The sequence below is a fragment of the Bactrocera neohumeralis genome, unplaced genomic scaffold (genome assembly GCF_024586455.1).
Source record: "Bactrocera neohumeralis isolate Rockhampton unplaced genomic scaffold, APGP_CSIRO_Bneo_wtdbg2-racon-allhic-juicebox.fasta_v2 cluster11, whole genome shotgun sequence".
NCBI classification, from domain to species: domain Eukaryota; kingdom Metazoa; phylum Arthropoda; class Insecta; order Diptera; family Tephritidae; genus Bactrocera; species Bactrocera neohumeralis.
The window spans coordinates 3,055,726-3,075,809 of NW_026089624.1; the positions used below are offsets into that span (position 1 = coordinate 3,055,726).

The following is a 20,084-nucleotide window of genomic DNA, read 5'->3' on the forward strand; positions in this document are numbered from 1 at the left end:
CAAAATAATCACTAGAAATTTAAAAACCTAAATCTAAAAAATATATTTTCTTTTTTTATGCATATATGTATAAGCTAATATTATTACATACCATGCCAAATACTATGTTTAAAACCAACATTTATAGCATGTGTTCTGCACACTCGGCTACTCTACCAGCAGTACGCCGAAATACATGCAACAGCATAAAAGCTTAATACTAGGCAAAATATTCGCCTAGGGGGCCCAGGATGTTTAAATGACTTAAGCATCCACCCACTCTACCCGGCAAAAACTGGCGCACCCTAGTAAGACAGCTTAGTTCACCACAGCTGAGAACACGACAACACAAGCCTATACACCAACAAGCTTATCAAAAAGGATGGACAACGAGAAAGCAGATACATTCGCTTACGCAATTCGTTCGACACGATCCGATTCCCCACTGCGCCGCGTAGACTTTACTTTCGTTTTAACCTTACCGCCCTATACCTCACTGTTAGCAGCTTTCGTTCCATACAAAATTCGCCAGAACTCTACGTGATTCAACAACAATTTCGCACTGGGCTAATTTAAACACCGAAGTTCCAATTCTATTTCGATCTATTGAAAATTGTATCGTATTTTAAATTTATCAAACATTAAAGTTAATTGTACACAAAATTACTCGCGCATTTTCATTTGTATGTTTAATAGCGGGTGTAAGTGAGTTGTGCATACCCTACCCAATGGGATGTTAAACAAAGATAGATATGTTCAAGTACTTCATAATATTTACTAAACTATCAAACCACTCTAAAAGTGTAGTAGCAAATTACACAGTAGGAGAAAAACAATTTGAGGATCAAGTAGAGAATTTAATGAAAAATAATTACCAAAATAAGAATTTACTATACACTACCACAATAAAGGTAGAAATTAGAACAGGAACCAGCGATCCTGTTTGGGTGAGGCAGTAGCCCTACCCATATACAGATCAGGGTTTTGTAAAATAATAAATAAATAAAAGTTTATCTAATGGTCAGGCACGTAGCCCGGGGGGGAGGGGGGTGCTAGAGGGCTGAAGCCCCCTCCGAAATAAGGAATTGTTTTTAAATAAATCGCAAATAAAAAAGATTTATCACTGTCTGAATCTTTTGAAACTCTTATACACAGCTCAGCTCAAACCTATAACAGTCGTACGCAACTACACTAGACGGTGACTGACTGTCGCCGTTTCGTCAGCGTTAAGATCTATGCGAAATACAAAACATATGGCACGCGCCAAATAAAACATTTACATTCGATTTATGTAGTGAGTATTTTAGATCAGTGATGCTCAATTGCGAAAGACGCAATAAAATACCAAACACTAGTGTTTGAGCGATAATTCTGCTACTGCGAAAAATCTTACATAAACACGAAAGCGACTGAACACGTACGCTAGGTCTAGACAAAGAATCGGCGTTTGTTGCTGTTGTTCTACAACAAACATACTAATTTGTTCAGCGTACTTTTTTTTTTTTTTTTGCAATATCTTTTTTTATTTATTGAATCTGCTTTTTGTTTTAAAAGCCTAACAATAAGTTTTAAAATCTTAAATCTATTTAAAAACCAGACAAACTCAAGCAAGTGAGCTGTTTTGGTGATACGTTGCTCCTTAGTACGCAGGCATATCTCTTCTTTTAAGGCGTGTTTGATCGCAGGAATGTACCAAAGCATTAGCCAAAAGGTTTGGGTGATCTCGGAGTTTAGATATATATTTAATTCTGCTGTCTTCTACTTCTTTCTTTACCATAGAAATACCAAGGTCTTTATGGATATTTTCATTACGCATGTACCATGGTGAACACGTGATTGTTCTAAGCATTTTTGATTGGAACCTTTGTATTATACCAATATTAGTTGTACACGTCGTACTGCACAGTTGAATGCCATACATCCAAATCGGCTTTATGGCCGCATTATATAAAAGCACTTTGTTGTCTAGGCTAAGTTTAGAGTTTTTATTTAAAAGCCAATTTAAATTTGCAGCTCTTATCTTCATGCAAGTTATTTTACTAGATATGTGTTTTCTCCACGTAAGTCTTCTATTTAGGTGAATACCAAGATAAGTTACGTCGTTCGCTTGGGGTACTAGAATATTGCTCATTTTTACTGCCGGACACATTTTAGGTCTTAGTGAGAACGTAACATGCTTGCATTTTTGTTCATTTACATTTATACGCCAGTTGGCTAGCCATTCTTCGACAGACCTTAAGTGCTCGGCTAATATTCTTGATGCTATTATGTGGCATTTGTTACGGCTCACTAAAGCTGTGTCATCCGCAAAAGTTGAGGTCAATATATTATTAGCTGTAGGAAGATCTGCTGTATATATGATGTAAAGAGTTGGGCCTAAAACACTACCCTGGGGTACACCAGCCCTTATCTGTCGTTCGTCAGATATGAAATCTCCCACTTTTACCATAAATTGTCTATTTTTTAAATAAGACTCGAATGTTTTATACAATTCTATAGGTAGAATGTTTTTAATCTTATACAAAAGGCCTTCATGCCACACCTTATCAAACGCCTGAGCCACGTCTAGAAATAAAGCTGAACAGTACTCTCTTTGCTCAAATGCTTTTCTTATTTCGTTAGTAATTCTATTTACTTGCTCTATCGTGCTATGTTTTTCACGAAACCCGAATTGGTGCGTTGGTATTATATTATTTTCGTGGAGGAAAGGAGACATCTTTGTTAGTAACACTTTTTCAAATATTTTAGAAAGACAGGGTAGAAGACTGATTGGTCTGTATGAAGACGGCTGTGTTAAGTCTTTCCCAGGTTTATCTACCAAGATAATCTGCGACTTTTTCCATGAAATAGGATAGTATCCGAGATTAAGAATTGCACTGAAGAGCGAAGAGAGCACTTCTACAGCAATATTTGGTAACTCAATTAGCATTTTTGGGGTAATATTATCATGTCCAGCGTACTTGGCAGCGACAACGTGTAGTAGTATTTATGCAGCGCAAACGTAAAATGTAGTAGTATTGAGGCTTGCACACGACTGTTTTAGATTATTGGCATATATATGTAAACAAAAAAGCAACAACAAAATCTGAAGTGTCATACTATGCAATTCGGCGTAATACTACAAAATACCGTTATTTTGAGCATATATGTACATGTTATGTGTAGGTATCTCACTTGTTTGGCTGGTTCATTATTGAAAGTTTTATGCAAGTGTAAAGAAGTGTCGAAAAATAAGATTAAAAAATAAATAAAAACTAAACCAAAAAGATAAAGCGATCAAAAAATCAAAAAACTATTTCATTTTTTTTTTTAAACCAAAGCAAAGTGGTCAGTGCTAAAATTTAACTCTAAATCTACTTCCTAAAAACCCAGTTAAATATGCATTATATTAAGAGTGATTATGGTTGATTTCAGGAGAAATTATTGATTATGTTAATCTAACATAATCCAAGTCACTGAATTTAAACAAACTACCAGTATGTTATTTATGTATGTAAATAACAAATAACAATAACAACAATAAGAAATAATAATAAATGTATGTGCATAAATTCTTAAGAAAAGTGTTGACAAATTTAACTAGTTTTTGTAGTACATCATATTACGCTGTTTAAGTTCATACATGTGTTTGTTGTAATTATGGTTAATGTTTTTCTTCTATGTTGTTTTTTGTCTATTTGTTTAAATATTTATAGATGTTGTTTTGGAAAATCCAAGCACTACAAATGTGTGTAGTTCAAGTTCTTTAGTTGATGTCACTGAGAAAGGTAAAAAAGAATGCAAACAAAATAATAAATTAAAGATTTTCAAATTTCTTTGTTAATACATATCTAGATCAGCATGACAGTTTAAATCAAACTCCTGAAATAGACATGGTTGATGCATTCCAACCTGAAGAGAGTCTTGATATTTGACAAGCGGATCAGTTTGACATTGCTAAGGCAAATAACAAGTCTTTAGACGACACAACAAAAAAAAATATTCTCACATCGACATTGCTTCCAAAGGAACCATTTGAATTTCCAGCTACAGAAACAAAATCGCAAAAAAGATGTTTTCAAAAGAAGTGGATTACAGATGGAGATTTCGCTTGGCTTGCCTACTCCAAAAGTGGAGACAGCGTTTTTTGTAAGCCTTGTTGGTTATTTTTTCACGAAGGTGTGGGAAAAGGTGGGCATCAAAATCCTGGACATTTTGTAACTGGCTATCGAAAATGGAAGAATGCAAAAGAGAATTTTAATAAACACAAGCAAAACATATACCATTTAGAATGTGTTCAAAGGCCACTTCATTCTTAAATGTGCTATCTAGCAAACAAGAGATAAGGTCTCGATTGGATATGCAGCGCGCAAAGGAAGTAGAAGAAAATAGAAATGCTCTCAAACCTATTATTGAAACAATCCTTTTTTGCGCAGAGCAAGAACTTCCTTTAAGAGGCAACCATGATAGCGGCGCGCTGTCATTAACTCGGCCTGAACAGAAGGATGGAAAATTTAGAGCCCTATTACGCTTCAGATTGGATGCTGGCGATGAAAATTTGAGAGCTCAAATCGCGAATAGCTAAGAATGCCAAATATTTAAGTCCAGATATTCAAAATGAGATTCTCGAGACTGGCGCTAATATTGTGACAAGCAAAATAATTAATAAAGTGAATAGCGCAAAGTGTTTTAGCATTCTTGGTGATGAAACAATGGATGTTGCAGGTAAAGAGCAACTTTCGTTATGTCTGCGGTATGTAGACTTCTTACCGATCAGTCTTCTGAAAACTTATCAAAAGTCATACTTAAGCGTTGTACAGATCTCCATCTTGATATGGCGAAGTTGGTTGGACAGGGATATGACGGAGCAGCAAACATGTCAGGGCATTTAAGTGGAGTGCAAACCAGGATAAGACAACTGTATCCAAATGCACGATATGTTCATTGCGCTAGTCACCGATTGAACCTTGCGCTTTCTAATACTATGTCATTACCTTCAATACGGAACTGCCTTGGTATTGTCAATGAAATAGCAAATTTATTTAGAAACCATTCAAATGCAAACACAACTTTCCAGGACGTTATACAGGAGCACGCACCAGAAAGTAAAAAAAGACGACTTGTTCGCCTTTGTGAAACAAGGTTTATAGAAAGGCATGAAAGCATTATAAGCATTGTGGAGCTTTTCAAATTCATTGTACTAAGTTTGGAAATAATTTCGAGTAAGACATGGTCCATTTCGTCTAAAGCGTCAGCCTTCTTAGCAGCGGTAGAGAAAAGCGATTTTTTGCTTAGTCTATTCGTCTGTGAGCAATTGTTCAGCTTAACGCTGTCACTGTCTGTGCAACTCCAAGAAAAATCTATGGATTTTGTATCAGCAATGAACCGAGCAAAAGAGTTAATAACAACTCTGTACCAGATAAGAGAAACAGCGGATGGTTTTTTCAACGATATTTTCCAAACAGCATCACAAATGTCTAAAGATCTTTTTGACACAGATCTTGTAGTGCATAGAGTGACTTCGCGTCAAACTACTCGTGCTAATCCACCTTGCACAACCCCTGAAAGCCACTTCAGAGTTACAATATTTATTCCATGCGTTGATGCTCTGATTCAAAACATGACAAAACGTTTATTAGAGAATGAGGATATACTCTCGTCATTTCAAATTCTACTCCCAGGTTTTGCTGCAATTGATAATGCCGGAGAATTAAAAAATTTAACTATTTACTTCGAGGAGCAAATATCAATGCCAGCATTAAAATCAGAGTATCGATTGTGGTGTGCCAGCTTATCAACAATAGATCCAACCATAGAAGTGTTGAAATAACTGAAACATTGCGATGTAACGTATTTTAAAAATATTCACTACTTACGATTTTAGCAACTCTTCCAGTGACGACCGCTTCCGTTGAAAGAACTTTTTCAACCTTAAAAAGAATAAAAACTTTACCACGCAGTGTGATGAGCAATGAGCGGCTGAGTGCACTTGCTGTTATTGCAGTGCACTGGGATATTAAAATAGATCCAGATGAAGTAATTAATGATATGGCAAACAAGAAGAAAAGAAAAATATTACTTATTTAGGTAACAACTACCAAATAATTTAAGTAATATGTATATGAATTTATATTGTTTTTTTAATAAACAGAAAATTTAAAGTTTATATATGTTTTTACTTCAGCCCCCCCCGAAATGAAAAGCTAGCTACGGGCCTGCTAATGGTGTAATTAAAGAAAGCAAAAGCTCTTATAATGCTCACATATGGACAGTTTCAAAGAAGGGAACAGATGGCTGATAGGCACCCCATACCAGGTATAAATATGACTCTGCAGAACTTAGGAGAAGCAAGATACTTCACAACGTTAGATTTAGAGGCAGAATTTCACCAAATAATAATTAGGAAAGAAGACAGAGAAAAAACGGCCTTCTCAATAAATGAAGCCAAATATGAATGCCTTAGACTGCCCTTTGGGTTAAAGAACGCAACACATTCTACATTCCAAAGATGGTGCATATGCCTATATTCATAGATGACGTCCTGATATAATCGACCACACCCAAAGAGCATATGAGAGACATAACTAATATAGTACAAACACTACACAATGCCAATATGAAAATGTCTGAAGAAAATTCAAAGTTCTTCCAAACCCAAGCAGAATTTTGATCACGTGATAAAAATGGTAGAGTGACGGTAGATCCTGGAAAAATAGAAGTCATAAAAAAATACTAGGTTTGACAATTAAGTAATGAGACTGATGTTATTGCTGCGCTTGTGGTAAGCCTGTGACCTTGAAAATCTCTTTCTTTTTCCGGCATCCCTCCCCTCTCCCTTGATATGTATATGTACCATCGCTCTAGCTTGTTCAGTTCGCCTGCTGCGTCAAGTTGATTAGACGTGTGTTTGTAGTGCTCGTCACGAAAATGTAAAAACGAAATCAAGAGCAACGCGTCGCGATGAAATTTTGCGCCACATTGGGCGAAACAGCTTCGGAAACGTACGCTAAAATTGTAAGAGTGTATGGTGATAGTGCTCTTAGTCGTGCCCAGTCGTGCCCAAGCTCACAATCGTTGTCTCCGCGCGCCCCCCGCCCGAAAAAAGCTCGCATGAGCAAGTTGAAGGTGAAAGCGATGATTATTGCCTTTTTTGATAGCCGTGGAATCGTCCACAAAGAATTCGTTCCACCGGGAAAAACTGTGAATCAAGTCTACTATTGCCAAGTACTCGAAAGATTGCGAAAATGAGTCAACAGGGTGCGCCCAGACATCGCTCGTAACTGGATCCTTCATCACGACAACGCGGCGTGCCACAACGCCCTCAGCGTGTCCCAGTATTCGGCCTCTAAAGGGATCGCCGTGTTGCAACAGCCGTGCAGCTGTGACTTTTTTTTTGTTTCCTAAAACAAAATCTGTGGTCAAAGGAACTCATCGATTACAGACATCCAGGCGCCCGTGACGAGGGTACTCGCGGACATCCCAGTCGAAGCGTTCCAGAAATTTTACGAAGCATGGGAAACGCGCTGGAATCGCTATATAGCTGCCCAAGGGGACTACTTTGAAGGGGATGGCAGAGTTGTAGAATAATTTTCAAATATACGGTTTTTATGGTCTCATTAATTAATTGTCATACCTCGTATAGTATACCGGAAAATTTAAAAGATTTGCGCTGTTTTCTAGGTTTAGCTTCATACTATAAGAAATTCGTCCAAAATTTTGCACATATCTGCAAAGCCTTTAACCATATACAACTATGAACACATAAATGGCACAAAGTTTCATGTCATATAAATGCTAATATTGTTTAAGTTTAAAATGTAAAAATGTTGCATTCAATTTGGTGCTGCTGTACTAGAGTTGTACTGTGCTGCGCAAATATTCCGTTACGATTTGCTTTTTTTTACCCTTAAAAATTATGCATAGTCAATGCTGATTTTGAAAGGACACATAAATGGCACAGATTACTTCGCCGAAGTAATACTCGCGCAGATTTTGATTTAAGAACACAATTTTTTGTGTTGTTGAAATATAAAGAATTAAAAGTATTTCAGTGAAGAAATAATACAAAATTGGATCCGGAAAGCATAGTACATTAGAAGAAAGGGGAATAAATTGGAAAATGTATGAAAAAGGGCAAGAAGTGGCCGAAATTGTTAAACGTATACAAATTTCTCGTAAAAAGTATACAACGCAATCAAATCATGTATGGAGAATTCCCAAGTATTGGTGAAAGACAGGATTCGGAAGCCAAGATCGCCAAAAGTGATCTATTTAAATCATCACGGTAGGTAGCAGCTGATATCAATCAATATTAGGGCTTATAAATGTCCTCTAGACTTGTCAGAAGATATTTCAAACAGGCAAAATTGTTAGGACGCATATCGAGGAAGAAACTACTCCTTTCAAAAAGAAATATTTCAAAACGACTGCTCTTCACCAAAGCTCGTCAAGAGAAAAGCTTAACTTTTTAGAAAAATATATTGTGGAGTGACGAAACAAAGGTTAACAAGATGTCAGAATATTTGTACATCGTCCTAAGTGCCATGCATTTTACGATGTAGTGCAGGTCGCCTCTACATTGGTGCATCCTTCTTCTTCTTCTTCTTCTTTATTTTCCAATTCGTATTCGAATATTGGTGATCATATAACATTTAATAATATGTACAATATTAATAAGCTCATAATATGTACTAGGTAGGTATTCTACTCGAAAATCGAGTTTTCTCGTAAAATAATCGATTTTTCGGAATCGATCTTCAGTAGTCGAAGTCGATTAAGAATCGATTCTTGACATTCGAAAAATCGATTATTTTACGAGAAAACTCGATTTTCGAGTAGAATCGGAATCGAGTTTAGCATCCCTACTGGCAGCCATCGCGTGCACATATAATAACCTCCACACAATAACGACCATAAAAAAATGATTTTTTTTTCCATGTAATTTATATGGAAAACTGAAAATTTTAAAGAGGCACCTCCGTCTTTTGAGTGACTTTCTTTTTCACATTTTCGAAAGTTTTTAGCCCGTTTTTCAGTTGAAAAAAAAAGGTTGACTCAGAATGAGACACCCTACTCTTCATATTTCTTATATATTCTGGCGTGAATGACTTTTAGAAATATCTTAAGAGCATGTGACATTAGACTAATTAGTCTTTACTCACTACAATGTTTCGCATTATTTTTCTTAGGTAGTGGTATGAATGTTGATTTTAACCAGTCTTTTGGATATTGGCCAATGTCATAAACTTGGTTAAAAAGCTTTACTAAGAGAGTCATATTTTTGTCATTTATTAACTTTAAAATTTCAGCTGGAACCTCATCCGTATCTCTTGCTTTGTAATTTTTCATGGATTGTATAGCTCTCTCTATTTCGCCTTTCGTAATATAATTGCCAGTTGGTCTGTGATGAAGATGAAAAAAACGTTTTCAATATATTTTTTCCATATACTTTTCTTTTCATTTATATCAAATACCACCTCATTGTTTTTATTTATGAGGATTGAGGGCGGATTTTTACGATGAATACCTACGGCTTCTTTCAATTTTTTGTATAAATGGAAGGTATCATGTAAAAATTGTAGTCTTTCAATTTCTTGGCATTCATTGTTTATTCAGCTTGTTTTTGCATTACGGATCATCTTCCTTATTTTCCTATTCAGTTGTCTATACATGTCAGTGTTTTTATTTTTATATTCCCGGCGTTTACTTATTAGTTTTAATATGTCATCTGTCATCCAATTATTTTTATAATTTTTCTTTCTTTTTTATTCCAAGAGAGTTTTTTTGCTATAGTACAAATTATCTCTTTTAAGTCGCTCCATATACTTTCCGCACTTCCTGATGGGATATCATTTATTTTTTCATTGATTTCACTTTCAAATAGGCGTTTCACACTTTCGTCTCACAACTTATCAACATTTAGCTTAAATTGAGGCTTACTTTTTTTAATTACGGCTAGCCTTACACGCAATTTTGCCAGTAGCATGTTGTGATCCGAAGGTACATCCGCTCCTGGATATGTATTGACTTTTTTTTATTGAGGAACAGAAGCCATTATTTATCAGAATGTAATCTATTTGATTTCTGATGATATTATCAGAGGCGTCCGATGGAGATTTCCATGTATAAAGTCTTCTGGGAGGCAAGCTAAGTAATGTGTTCGAAATTATTAATTTGTGTTCTTGACAAAATTGAATTAGTCGATCTCCTCTCTCATTTCTTTCACCTAAGCCGTATTGGAATGCAACTCCTTCGACTTTTTCTCTTCCAACTTTTGCATTAAAATCGCCTTGAATTATATTTATTTCGTATGGTTTTGTTAATCGCATAAGTTCGTCTAGTTCATCATAGAAAGTTTCTATTTCGTCATCACTTTTGTCGGCCGTTGGAGCATAGACTTGAATAATATTAATATTCAGTGGTTTTGCAAATAACTTTAGCATCATTGATCTATCAGATTTCGGCATGAATCCGATGACAGATTTTGCAATGTTTTCTTTTACTATAATGCCTACACCATTGCGGTGATTTTTAGTTTGGTTGCCAGAGAAAAAGGACTTTGTATTTTGGGAAATAAATTCTCCACAATCTGGCCACCATGTTTCACTTATGCCAAGTAAATCGATGTCTAATTTTTCCATTTCTAAAATCGTATTAGCTAGTTTTCCAGGCTCGTATAAACTTCTTGTGTTCAATGTTCCGATGTTTAAAGTTTGTTTTGTTTTACCTCCGGGGATTCTTAGCACCCTCGATTTGCCGGAGACTGAGGGCCATTGTTTTGGTTGTACTATCATTGTCATATGATATGCTGGGAAGTATACTTCAGTGGTTTCCCTTACACATTTATATAGCGAACCGCTTGATACAAGTACAGACATCCGCTTTCAGCCGTACTTATAGTAACAGACGCTGATATGTTGTGGGTTGCTTTTAGCTTCGATATTCACCATCGACCTTACCGGCATTGGTGGCCCTACTGGTAGCTACGCTACCGCAAGCATCGCTCTTTGGATCATCACGTCAAGATAGCAAATCCCTGAGGGGGTGCATCCTGGGTAACGCTAAATGGTCTACAACTCCCTAGACGACTTTTTGGCATCGAACTGGCTTTTAGAATAGGAATACTTATTTGGATATGTTAGAACCCTGGGTTGGTGGTGGCGGCATTCTGCCACCTGAGTATGATGGGGTGACACTCTTCAGAAATGGCTGTCGGGCTAATGTCGAACCCTGGCAGGCCTCAGAGTACGTCCCCCCGCCAACGTCGTCGTTAAGTTGGCGTGGTAGGTGTAAGTTAAGAGGATTCCTTCTTTACGCTGGTCGGCTTTGAACGTTCTGCCTCATAAGGGCGTACGTCAACCCTCGCCTTGGCCTCATCACTGAGATAACCTTGGGACCATACCTTCCGGTGGACGGATAGCGGCTCTGAGGGGGGACCTTGTAGCATGGACACTTTTAAAAGAAGTACTGACGAGAAGGGAGGTGAAGGGGCGTCGAAATCGACACCCAGATATGTCCCAGGCAGGCCTGCTGCTCCCGGGGCGACGAAACCATCGTCAAGTAGCTGCAGAAACAGGACTAAGACCCCGGTAGGAGTCTCCGCTTCAGGCGGCAAGATGGGGGAAACCGGAGCAAACCCGACAGAAAAGAAGGTAGTGAAGGGTGGAGCCTTCATACACCAGCACTAGCAGAGGAACTTCTGCTAAATTTATGAAGGGATCCACAGGGGGCAAAGGTGCTTTAGCTAGGAAGCTGAAGTCGGACCGTCGATTAACGGCAAAAATCGTGGAAGGCTACGGTGGTAAGCATGCTGATCAGGTATCTGAGCAGCATGCTAACACACTTGAGTGGGCCAAGAAGGTGCTTAGTGAGAGCGAGACCGATAGGTCACGACTCGAAACAAAGAGACCAGAACCAACAGTTAAACTGCAAAGGTCGCATGAGGGAGAAACATCCCTTGGCAAAAAACCGCGAACGGGGGCTGCGTCACCCTTCAGCGAAATCGCTAAAGGCGCTGGTGCAAGAGTACTTGGTGTGCTCGACCGCAGCAGGGAGGACGGCGCTATCTCCCATGAAGAGTGGGAGAGTAGCGGCGGCTATCTCTTCAGTCTTCCTCAAGGTGGTTAAGGAAAACACTGGGCCACCCCCAAAATGTGTTAGTGCCGATTGGCGCCATGGGCTGCACAAGCTGACTTGATGCGCCGATGAAAGATCGGCCATCTTATATAAGAAGGCAGTATCTCTGATGGGGCAGGTCTGGAAGGGAGCCAGACTGAAGGCCGTGGACAAAGAGGATCTTCCTCTTCGCCCTAGGGCTCGCGTCTGGCTGCCAGCCGAACCGTCCACTGCGAAAGAGATCGAGAAAATCCTCAGGTACTGCAACCCCTCACTTCCCGCGCATGACTGGAGGGTCATAAGGCTGGACAGAACCGATGAACCATATCAGCAGGCGCTGATAATGCTTAACGAGGAGTCCATCGGTCCTCTCAGCAAAACCAAGGGAGCCATCAGTTATGGGTTCGAGATGGTAGTACTGAAGGTATTCCCGACGGATGCCAGGGCTAATGACACTCAAGCTGCAGATGCGGAGGAGAAGGCGGAAGACGTTAGTGATGGTCAAACGGCCATGGATAATGACCCAAACCTCTTGCGAGTTCTGGAGGTGCGACACCGGGAATGTCTGGCTCATCTCCGCGTATATGCCTCACGATGATGAGGTGGAGCCGCTTCCCGCATTGCTAAGGAGGGCCTTGGCTGAAGCGTCTCGGAATGGTGCCGGTGACATCATCGGTTCGGACGCCAACTTGCGACATTCGGTCTGAGGGAGCTCAGATACCAACACTGGAGGTGAGTCGCTTTTTGATTTTATTGTTAGCGAAAATCTTCGCATCTGCAATAGGAGAAATTCTCCAACTATTGTGACCGCAGGTAGGGAGGAGGTTTTCGACCTCGCCCTAGCCTCACACGCGATTGCACCGCTGATCTCAAACTGGAGGGTTCTCGATGACCACTCCTTTTCTGATCATAGGTATATCGGATTTAGTCTAGCCGGCATACTGCTTACACGGCTTTTGTCGACCTTCTGGATGAGTGTCACTTGACTTGGGCGATAAATTGGTTCAAACCGTTCAAGTCCCCGGGATCGAACGGCATCATACCAGCTCAGCTGCATCAGGCTCTTAAGGTATCGTGCAGCTGGTTGGCACCGATCTATGCGAGCTGCATTAGATTAGGTTACATCCCGGGGGCCTGGAGACGAGTCAGAATTACGTTCATCCCGCAGGCTGGCAGGGGCTCCCACGTCACGGCCAAGGATTTCAGGCCCATCAGCCTCTCCTTCTTTTTACTAAAAGCTATGGAGAGACTGCTGGACTGGTATCTAAGAAGGCGCGTTCCGAGAGACTATCTATCAGGAGCGCAACATGCGTATCGTAAAGGAAGGTCAGTGAACACTGCCCTTCACACTAGCGTGTCGTGGCTTGAGGAAGCAATTGAGGGTAAGGACTTCGCTGTAGGGACCTTCCTTGATATTGAAGAAGCTTTCAACAACGTCCTGCCAGAGGCAGTCATAACTGCCCTAGACGGTCAAGCACCTCATTTTCAGTCTTCTGTGCGACAGATTGGTCGAAACAGATTGGGGCAGTGCGAGCGCGGGGCATAGTTTGAGCAGGGGAACCCCTCCGGGGGGAGTTCTTTCTCCTCTTCTATGGATCCTTGTCGTTAACGACCTTTTCAAAAAGCTAGAAGATCTTGGCTGTCAGGTAAATGCCTATGCAGACGATGTAGCACTTATGGTGAAAGGAAAGTTGACGGAGGGATATCTCAGCGTTGTAACAAAATGGGCGATCGGAAGTGGACTCGCCATCAATCCAAATAAAACAGAAATGGTTTTATTTAGTAGAATGTACAAGATCCATGTAGCACCGTTGCTGCAAATGGGAGGTATTCGCCTGCAACCGGCGGATACAGTAAAGTATTTAGGGCTCATCCTGGATAAGAAGCTTTCATGGAAGGCCAATATCGAAGAGAGAGCCAAAAAGGCATCGACTGCCCTATACTGCTGTAGAGGAGCTATTGGCAAGAGGTGTGGCCTCTCACAGAAGGTGGTACTCTGGCTCTATGACACCATAGTCAAATGTTCTATGGAGTCTTTATGTGTTGGAGGGCTTTACAGAAGACCACATTTCCAACGAAACTTGAGAGCGTTCAACAAGCTGCGCTTATCAGCATGTGCGGTGCATTAAGGTCCACCCCAACCATTGCACTTAATGCAATTGTGAACATAACGCCGGTGGATATTGCCAGAAGGTGTATGGCGGCAAAGGTGGCTATTAGGCTCAGAGGATCTGGGTTCCTAAAGGAGCGTGTATCTGAACACTCGGATATCCTCACAAGCTTTGACTGCATACCGGATTATCTGGATCATGGAGTCGCCATATCAAACTCCGGTGGCCTCTCCTCCAACGACTTCTTCCCTCCCAAACCTCCCTCGTCGGTATAGGTGCAGAGAAGGAGCCACCGGAGTTTGACGACGGCAGTAAGCTTCTTTACGGATGGGTCAAAGTTTGTAGGGAAGGTTATTGGAGGGGTCTACTGTCGGGAGTTTTCTATCAAATCCAGCTTCAGGCTTCCCGACTATCGCAGTGTCTTCCAGGCTGTGGTTGCAGCCATCAAGGTAGCAGCAGATTTGCTGCTCAAGAGAGTGTCTACGTTCAAAAAAGTGACCATTCACTCAGATAGCAGAGCGGCGATACTATCCTTGAACTCATTAACAGTGGGTTCAGGGTTGGTCGAAGAGTGTCTGGCGTCATTGTCTCTGGCGGCGAGAGCTTTTATTATAAGACTTGTATGGGTGCCGGGCCACAGCGGCATCGTCATCCTACCGATCTGGCGGGAATAGAAATTAAGCGCCTCTGCAAATTTGTTTTGGCTATTAGGCGGTTTGCCGATCTCTAAAACCGAACACGGGAGTTCGATTTTTCAATGGCTTCACAAAGGACAATATCTATTAGTCCATGTGCGATCTTTGATCAGCCATCTAACTTAACCTAACCTAAGTGCCATGAATATAATCCTAGGTACACTCAAAAGACGATAAAGCATAGTTGCGGAAATATTATGGTTTGGTGAACATTTTCTTGGCATGATGTGCGGACCTACATCTCCTATCCCCATCATCTACTGATCTACGATTCCAAACACCCCTCGAAGCTAGTTAAAAATTGGTTTTCTGTCGAGAGGGTAGATATTTTGGATTGGCCAGCGCAAAGCCCTGACTTAAATCCAATTGAAAACCTATGGAATGAAATTAAGACTGAAATTGCAAAGGTTAGTTATAAAAATATGGATCTGGTCTGCGTTAAAAAAAAATTGGTACGCTGTACCTAAAGCTAAGTATCAGAATCTCGTATAGGTCGCAGGTGTGAAGCAGTCATTAAAAATAAAGGTTACAGCACAAAATATTACCAATAAAAAGGTTTGTATGGAACAATATTTATAAAAATGCAATATGAACTAAATTGTTCACCTTTTTTAGATAGTGCCATTGTGTCCAGCTCATTATACCAAAGTTTTCGCATTTTTTTATGATTATTTTTTTAGCAATGAATTGCAAATTCATTTTGTACTGTTATTGAAGACAAATAGTGAACCTTTTAAAAAAACCGAAACACTTGTTATTCATTAAAAACATTTATGATAGGTACTGTAACACAAGAAAGTAGATATACATATGTCATTTTTGTGTCCACAGCTGTATCTCAGAGGAGAAAACGGAAATATATCTAAAAACAAAAGCACTAACGTAAAAATTAAATTAGATAAAAATGCATTAGAGGCCAACGAAAAATAAATGCTAGCCATCGTTTGGGCCTTACAGAAATTACGTAATTATTTATACGGCATTGCTGATTTAACAATTTACACATATCACCAAGCACTAATATTTTCCATATCCGAAGAAAAATCCAAATACCAAAATGAAAAGATGGAAAAATTTAATAGAAGAGTATGGTGCAAAATTAATAATGTATATAAACCAGGACACGAAAATATCGTAGCCGATGCACTTGCCCGACAAATATAAAATACATCAAACGTAGCTATGCACTCCGCGGTATCTTCGGACATTAGACACATAAAAAATGTAAAATCGCCCTTTAACTCGTTTAAAAAAATTTGTGCATCATTAATTGCCTCAGGACAATCTATTATTGGGCATCCTATTAAAAACTGACCAGGTGTTAAAACGTCCATATCGCTTTCACTATCAATTGCACATAGAGGTCGTAAATTTAGTACTGCTTCAATCTGTGATAGCAAAGTAATCATTTCTTCAAATGTCAATTTACTTTCCCCTAGCGCTGCCTATCACGGCTGCCCAAAATGCCATTGAATCTTGTCTGATTTTAATATTGGAGCTACGGTTGAATTTTTCTTGATTGCCATTTTGAAATCTAGATCTACTCTTCTACAAGCTCCGAAAAAATTTGTTCCATTGTCTGAGTATATATGCTGACTTTTACCTCTTTTAGCAAAAAATCTTTTCCAAGCAGCTAGGAATGCTTCGGTTGTTAAATCACTTACTGCTTTTAAATGAATAGCTTTTGTTGCCATACAAACAAATACAGCTATGTATCCTTTAAATGTGTTCTGTCCTCTTCCTTTTGAACATTTCATACGGATTGGTCCGGCATAGTCTATACCAACGTGTGTAAATGGAATTGAAATAGATACTCGAAATTCTGGAAGATTTCCCATAATTTGTTTTGCTACTTCTTTGCGGTAACGTATGCAACGACTACAAGTTCGATTTGTCTTTTTTATGGAATTATTTAATCCAATAATCCAGTAATTCCTTCTAATCATTGCTTCCATTAACTTGTTTCCTCCATGCAAGGTTATTTAATGTACATTTTCAATTATTAATGATGATAGATGTGACTTATTTAATATTATTGGGTGCTTTTGATTATATTTAAGATGCGCATTACCCAACCTACATACCTCCTACACGCAGGATTCCATTACTATCCAAAATTGGATTTAAGCATGCAATGCTACTTTTATTATTAATTTTTTTTTGAATTCTAAACTCATAATTTCCTCTCTAAATTGAAGTTTTTGCAACTCTTCAGCTTCTTTCATTTCTGACCTAACTAAGTATTCGGGACATTTTTGTCCTCTTATTATTTTTATAAATCGTAAGATATAAGCTACTACTCTTATTAGTTTGTTTAAACTAGAATATTTTAGTATTATTTATCCATGCTAACGTTATAGATGAATCTCTCCAAGCAAATATTTTTACTTCTCTGTAGATAACTGTTTTTATCCTTTGTAGCAATTTAGCAAGTAGGTGAGCCGCGCATAGTTCAGGTTTTGACGACGTTTTCTTATTTTTAATTGGATTAACTTTAGTTTTACCAGCAACTATTGTTATAACTGATCCAACTTTAGCATATACAACTGCTGCATAAGCCTTCTCTGAAGCATCTGCGAATCCATGTAGTTCAAATTTAAAGTTGTTTTTTGTTTCAAACCATCTAAGAATTTTTACTCTTTTTATCTCTGGTATATGCTGCATAAACTTTTGCCATTTTTTTTGTTAAATCCTCGTCAAGTAACTGGTCCCAGTTCAGATTTATCAACCAACGTTTCTGTACAAAAAACTTTGCTATTACTGTTATTAGTGAAAGCCATCCTTTTTGTAACTAGCTTTTGCGTTGAAAGATTCGTATTAAATCCAAACACGTCTTTGGTAGCATCCCATTGAATACCCAATGTTTTTATTGCTTCGTTTTCTGCTATTTTTATTACTTCATTTGCGCTATTTATTGGAATTGTTGCTATGATCTCACTGTTGTTTGACATCCACTTCCTTAAGGGGGGAGCCTACTTTAGAATCTTCAAAAAATCGATTTTTTTTGGAGTTATACTTCTTATACGAGTTCGGAAAAGGTTGCGTTAGATTCAGGTTGCGCAACCTTGCTCAATATGAATCTACTCAACCTTGTCTGCGAAGATGTTCGAGCAGCAAGCGAAGCGGTGACAATCGGCGATCGTCTGTTCGTTTCTTTCGGCACAGCTCAGCTTTTCTACCAACAACACAATGTTGCCATGCTTATGCTGTTGTTGTTTTTTGTAGAACAATGTTTCAATTTTTGGTTGGTGACATATTCAAGTGGTGAACACATAGAGCGCGACAGACTGCAAACTACATCTGTCAAATATTAAAATACACACGTTCTTATGGGCAGTGTTATTTTGACAGCTGCACGACACGACTGCAGGCCGGAGTTGTCGTTTTCGCTAACTTCAATATCCTCCTATTTTTGCCAACGACAGTAGGACGACAGTAGAGTTGACAGTAGAACGGAAGATAGAAAGAGGAGGTAGAGTGGTGATGCCACTAATATGTAAAATGTGAAATTATTCACAGCTCTAACAAACTTGACGTTATTTTACAAATAAAAGCATAAGCTAGCTATATTATAGCTCTATTATATCATTTGTAATAACAATTGATAATTTAAAGCAAAAATATTTACCTATTTACTTATTTTTTGCATAAAAACTTTCATTTTGAAGAAAATATTAAAATTTCATTGAAGTAAATGGAATTAGTATGGCCACAACGAAATTGTGTACATACAAAATGGACAACTGCGTTGTTTTGTGTACATGCCGGCCATTGTGTTGTTGTTGCTTCTCAAAATGTACATGTAGTAAGGTGCACAACGACGTTTTCAGTTCACTGTCGTGCTGCTGCAGTCTGTCGCAGTCATTGTGTTCACCACTTCAATTAAAACTAAATTCTGTTGGGATTCGAACCTACGTGCTCGTCGTAACTTTTCAAGCGCTTACCACCAACACCACCATTGACACTTGTATTGCGTTGTCCTAATTATGGTTTGGTTATGCATGAAAGGAATATACAATGGATCGGCGATTGTTACCTCTTTCCTTGCTGCTGCTGCGCATATGTATGTTTGTATGCTTATGCATTATCGAAGTTATACTTTTTTTTTCGTATGTCTTTAATTTCTGCGAATTCTCAACTATTTTGCGTATATTTTGGTTGAAATAGTCTGCGTTGGCCGTTGAAAAATTAAGGCTTTACCAGGGATAATGGGATGCCCAACTTATTCCAGTGTGAGAGCGCCTCAAAATAAGCGTTTTTTATAACATTTGAGCATTTAAATTAAAACGCCCAACGTTTATTACGATTGCAAATTATTATATATTGGACTTTGTATATATGTATGGCGAAACCACTTAAATCCTTTTTTATGATTTTATGATATATTAAAACAACTGACTTTTGATCTTTCAATACTTAATAAGGTGAATTAAGCCCGTTAGTTGTCAATTAATGAATGTTTTTAATCATTTGTAATAGAAAATGATTTCTATTATGCATCAAATTACAAAACGTTTCATGAAATATGTTTAAATTTCGCATTTTCTTTGATTTTCATTGTTTTAAATTTTTATAAACGATCTTGAACGGCGGCAACAAATTTCTCCGTTCACATATATTTTTCGTATAATTTCAATCTGGCCGTTCCAGTCATTCCAATTGCAAAACGTCAAAACCTACCCAATCCAGTCAACTGTCAAAGTTCGGTAGGTGAGCGGCTCTCATATTTTCAGTGACAGGAGAGTTGGGCATCCCATTATTCCTGGATAATGGGATACACAACTTATTCCAGTGTGAGAGCGCCTCAAAATAAGCGTTTTTTATAACATTTTCCATTATGGCCACATCGAACAAAATAAGAATTTTTGGGCATTTTAAATTAAAACACCCAACATTTATTACGATTGCAAGTTATTATATATTGGACTTTTGATATATGACGAAACTACCTAAGTCCTTTTTTATGATTTTATGGTATATTTAAACAACTGACTTCTTTTGATCTTTCAATACTTAATAAGGTGAATTAAGCCTGTTAGTTCTCAATTATTAAATGTTTTTAATCATTTGTAATTGAAAATTTATTCTATTATGCATCAAATTACAAAACGTTTTATGAAATACATTTAAATTTCGCATTTTCTTTGATTTTCATTGTTTTAAATTTTTATTAGCGATCTTGAACAGCGGCAACAAATTCCTTCGT

The 20,084-nt window shown here is 38.4% G+C and overlaps 2 protein-coding genes across 2 annotated transcripts in view; both read right to left on the minus strand.

Annotated features, from left to right (window-relative positions):
• The window catches only part of LOC126765675 (uncharacterized), a 784,771-nt gene that overhangs the window by 641,020 nt on the left and 123,667 nt on the right, over window positions 1-20,084 (minus strand). The gene's annotated exons all lie outside the window — the stretch shown is intronic.
• The window catches only part of LOC126765855 (uncharacterized), a 41,324-nt gene continuing 33,901 nt past the window's right edge, over window positions 12,662-20,084 (minus strand). Inside the window, exon 3 of the mRNA XM_050483535.1 lies at window positions 12,662-12,847. Coding sequence (XP_050339492.1) covers window positions 12,662-12,847 — 186 coding nt within the window. The remainder of the gene's footprint in view (window positions 12,848-20,084) is intronic.